This window comes from Etheostoma spectabile, chromosome 18 (assembly GCF_008692095.1).
Source record: "Etheostoma spectabile isolate EspeVRDwgs_2016 chromosome 18, UIUC_Espe_1.0, whole genome shotgun sequence".
Taxonomy (NCBI): Eukaryota; Metazoa; Chordata; class Actinopteri; order Perciformes; family Percidae; genus Etheostoma; species Etheostoma spectabile.
In genome coordinates this window covers 14,650,786-14,655,778 of record NC_045750.1, presented here as the reverse complement: position 1 = coordinate 14,655,778, position 4,993 = coordinate 14,650,786, and the positions used below count along the sequence as shown (strand labels likewise).

Sequence of the window (4,993 nt, the reverse complement as noted above, 5' to 3'; positions counted from 1 at the left end):
TCTGTGTGTCTGTGTGTCTGTGTGTGTATAAAGGCACGGTTACATGTCAGCCCCTGCCGCCATATCTCGCTCGCTTTTGCTCACAGACTTTTATAGGCCTCATCAAAAAAACAACCAATCAAAAGCTCATCTCTTGCATAATTAATTGGCCCGTCTGTTGAATATTTCATAATCTGGCGGTTGCTGGTGGCTGGACTGCCTCGGCGGTCGCCGGGGTGGGGATTGATGGCGTCTCTGGTCTCAGCAGCGATTTGGGAGGGCGGCTCGTGGTCGCAAGTTTCTTAGGCAAGAGAAAAAGCGAGAGGATGTGAGCTTTGGGACAGAGAGAGATGACAGTGCTGTGGGCATGTTGTGAAAGTTTAATGATGTTTTGATGGATCCTCAGGGTCACGACGCAGGAGCCACTAGTCAGGATGGGGCGTGTGAGAACTCCAACCTGCAGCGTCAATGCTGTAGCCCTTTTTATCAGGAACTCATTGATGATCCCTGTGTAGAACTGGTGAGTGGCTGAAGACTAGTGTGTCTTATAGCTCATTATATTTCTTGCATTTGCAATACTGTTGTCCTTTTTTTCTCCTGTGTTTGCCTCAGGTCACCGTATTAAATTACTTAAAAAAAGGATTTTCTCCTATGACTTAGAAATTCCTTAAAAAGGGATATTGATTTTGGACTAAGTACTTTTATTGCCAAAAGCAATTTTGAAAGTGCTAACAGTGCTTTTCAGGGAAAGAATGATGATCTAAAGAGCAATTGTACAATAATAGCAAACAAAATGGGAGATATGGTCGAAAATATAACACTAACAGAAGAAGTACCATATGAATTAGGTGGAGGGGAAGGGCATAAAACTTCACAAGCAAAGGATGTCAACGGAAGGAGTTATGGAAGTAAAAAAGACGAAAAGTAAGAAAAGGAGTAGTTTGACCTTTATGCCTAGAAAATGGTTGCCCTGGGCTAGGACTGGGCTTTTTTACTCCCAGACACAAATCATGTGGATAGCTAAAAGAGTGGATGCAAGGGGAAACAGAGAAGGCCGATACATCTCTTCTCATGACATTTTAATAGGCCTCTCCAAATCCCTTCCTCCTCTCCATCCCCAGCGTTCATCCATCTTCCATCATCCATCTACCAATAATTGCTCTCCACATCCATCTGTCTATGAGCCATCTGATCAATGAGATTGGGTCTTACCTTAACTGTTCCAATGACTGAAGTAGGGAGGGAGGGAGGGAGGAGAGGCTGATTGAGAGAGAAAGAGAGCCAAAAGCAACAAGACAGAAAGATGGATAGAGCGAGAGCGGCAAAGATAGACAGGAAACATTGCGTGTTGAAGCGACAGCTCTGAGGCTGGCAAGATCTCAGCTCTCATTGTTCAACTCTCAGACAGAATCCCATAAATGAATCAATAGGCTCCGTCTTAAAAGGCTTTATTTAGCTCTGAAGTTCATTTGTTTACTCCAGCTCTCATCTGTCGAGTCCTTAATCACCGTCACCTTAATCACATCTCTGTGTGTCATCTTCTGATCTGCTCTTCTAAGTGTTTGGATTCCCTGAGAACAATGAGTAGTATTAGTATTAGTATTAGTATTCATTCATCACTCTCTTCTCTCTGCTCGCTCTCAGAGTCAAGATGTGTACTCATCCTACAAAGACGTGCCTCCGGAAAACTTTGCTGAGGTTTTGCTGAGGACCGGCAAAATGGCTGAGGCCAAAACTGAAGGAAAAACCCTGTTTCCTGCTACGGAGGGTAAGCATTCCGAAACACAAATGACACATAGTTACACCCACCCAATAATTCTGATCAAAATATGTAGTGCAAGTTTAGTGCAACTGTTGGGCAAATCGGGCCCTAAATATCCATTTCACTTTCATAAGCTTTTGTAGTGCAGTTGGAATATTTTGTGAACCACTGTCACAATTGATTTAGCAAACTCTCGCACGTCGGCTAATGAGTTTTTCCTGAATTTAGAAATGCTTTTTCTGTTTTTTAATTAAATCAAAAAATTCTGAAAGTGTTCAAGATAGATTGAGTGAGGGTTGTGTAACTTTTCTGTTTCTCAGTGCCCTGTCTCAGGGAAGCTTTGGTGTTTGCAGAAAGCGCAGCGTTGGTCCGCTCCCCTCCCTTCCTCCTGTCCTCTCATCTCCTCATCCCTCTAGCCAGGGAGCCCATATGTGGTAGACTAGGGAACAACATGGGAAGAATAGCCTCCCATTGATTAATTAATGTATTCCCACGCATCCCACGGCAACAGTAAATAATGACGCGTCACCATAGCGATACCGGAGAGATTGCATCAAGTCAAAACATCAAGGCCACGCTGCGTGATGGATCACAGCTGCTCGCTAAAATCAATGCCACTACAAAAATAAAGAGCAAATGTATGTGTGTGTGAATACTAATGCAGGGACACTGAGGAATGTGAAAAGCACACTTTGACCATGGATTGCTAATACGTAGATATGCATACACACATCTGTCCCACACACATACACATTCTACCAAATCCTCACTCTTTTTCTCACTGCTGTTGTCTTTCAAATGAATATCTCTTCTTAAAAGTCACCTTCCCTTCGGAGCTGCCGCTGAGTGCGACGTGTCGAGAAAGAGAAAAGCCGGTCTGAACGGTATCACGTCCGATAACAACCCTTCGATTAATGACTTGCGTATTGGCCCGACACGCCGGCTGTCCTCAAAAAACAGACTAAGAGATGGCCTTTAAGAAAATAAATATATTGATTTTTCACCTGGCCCAGATAAGGTGGAGGTAATTAATGATGACACAAGGGAAAGTAACTCAATGGGATTGAGCTGAGTAAGGTGCTGAAACGGGCACTTGGTGTGAGGGTAAACAGAGGGACGGACACACACACACACACACACACACACACACACACACACACACACACACACACGCATACAGAGCATGGAGTGCTGCCATTGGCTGCATGTCAGTGTCAACATAATCTGTTGTTTTTCATATTGCCGTCACAGGTAAAATAGTAATAAGTCACTTTCTCACTGTCTCACTAACAATGTGCCTGATTTAGCTGACACAGGAGCAAGAGTGTTTTGAGGCACCCACATGCACAAACACAGTCTCACACACCCACACTCCTCTATGTGGTGTCTCTTTATCACTCTCTTCCTCACAAGCAAGTACTGTGTGCTTTTAAGTTGGATATCTATTCTGTGTGTGTGTGTGTGTGTGTGTGTGTGTGTGTGTGTGTGTGTGTGTGTGTGTGTGTGTGTGTGTGTGTGTGTGTGTGTGTGTGTGTGTGTGGGTGTGGGTGTGGTGTGTGTGTGTGTGTGTGTGTGTGTGTGTGTGTGTGTGTACCCCTCTGGTAATTCCTGTCCCGATGGTATCAGTAGCTTTAGAGAGGCGTGCAATCAGCTCATTCCGAGGTGTAGCTCATTGAAACCCGGGGGGGTTAGAAAAGGGGAGAGAAAAACGGGAAAAGAAGAAGGGTGGGCACTCTGCTTAAGAAAGCTGTCATGGCTCTTTAAGCTGGCACACCATTCCACCCGTGCTCACACATGCACACACCAAACCTCCTGGTGTATATGTCAGATATTGGTCCGTGTGCGCGCATTTGTGTGCATTTTGTTCTACAGTATATGTCTCCCTTTGCCCCCAACCCCTCCTCTCTCCCAGTGTCCATGCTCCACTTTTCTCCACTCTGTTCCATTTTGTCTCAGGCTTTTATCACCAACACAGGCTTTTGTTCTTGTTTGGTCTGAGACTACAAAGTCCTTCTCTCTGCCTCTGCTTCTCTCTGCTCTCTCCGACTGTGAGTGAGTGAGTTAGTGAGTGATTAACTAAGGGAGTCTGTGCGTTTGCAGTGTTTGGTGTTGATCTACATTTAATCATATGGTATGGTATGTCTGTGATTAGGCATCCTTGTGTCTGCCAGTTGTGTCCATACAGCCAACAGTTTGGGATAAAAGTCCATTCCCTGTCCCCAAAGCTCCGTCTAGACTTTAAATCCCATCAGACCTAGGGACACCAAAAAAATGGGCCATGTCCCAATTCCATATTACTTACTAATTCTAAGCATGTTTCTGAGTTTAAAAAATTGAGAAAAAAAAACATTGGACAAATGTGAAAATCATGTGTTCTAAAATAATTGCTTGATTGTTCAACCTTGTTTTTTTAATTTATTTTTTTATTTTTTTACTTATTTATTTATTTATTCAAAAGGACAGTGCACATTAATTCAAATTACTGTAAATGTGCCAGTGTTAGCGAGCCGGCTAATTTTCAACTGTAGTCCTTTGTTAATGAGAACCATGTATTGACTTAGTCAGTTGTTCCCAGATGTCAAATCAGCAAAAAAATACAATTTACAAAAGCAAATAAAAAATACACAAAACAAATAAACAAAAACAAGACACATTAAGAAGACATCCGCAACACAGGAAAGGCCATCACCCATGGAGATTAAGACAGGTACAACTTCACAGATACAACAAACAACATCAACAGACACTCCTATTAACGTGCAGAATACATGGTGTGATGTACTACAGATACTAAGAATGCAAAGTGTCAACATGTCTGGCTGCTCTAAAGCCAGTCCTTGATGTTGGGAGAAAGTGGGTTGGGAAGTACAACTTCTTATCTGATTTGGTACAGTGTTCCAGAAATTAGGAGCTCTTACAGAGAATTGTAGGTGACTAATGGCGTTTTTTCCATCAATGGTACCTACTCTTCTCGCCTCGACTCGGCTTGACTCGACTCGACCGCGGTGCCCCATCCTCCTTTTTCCAATGCAGATTAGTTTCGCCTCATGCGTGAGGCGAGCGTGGCTGGTCGTCTTAGCAGGAAATTGCCTCGACACACACACACACAGACCGTCAAAGGTGTGTTATTTTTGATTCTCGGCATGTGGCCGTTTGCCAGGAAAACAAATTGTTTCAAAAGAAGCTGGAGGCTTTGTTCATGACACCCCCCGTTTCTCATTTCACCAATCAGTAGTCTGCAGGTTTTCACGT

General features: G+C 43.5%; 1 protein-coding gene across 1 annotated transcript in view; it reads left to right on the top strand.

The window, feature by feature from the left end:
* nbas (NBAS subunit of NRZ tethering complex) overlaps nucleotides 1-4,993 on the top strand; it is a 185,629-nt gene that overhangs the window by 71,803 nt on the left and 108,833 nt on the right. Inside the window, 2 exon segments of the mRNA XM_032542394.1 lie at nucleotides 386-499; nucleotides 1,624-1,747. Of these exon segments, the coding sequence (XP_032398285.1) occupies nucleotides 386-499; nucleotides 1,624-1,747 (238 nt within the window).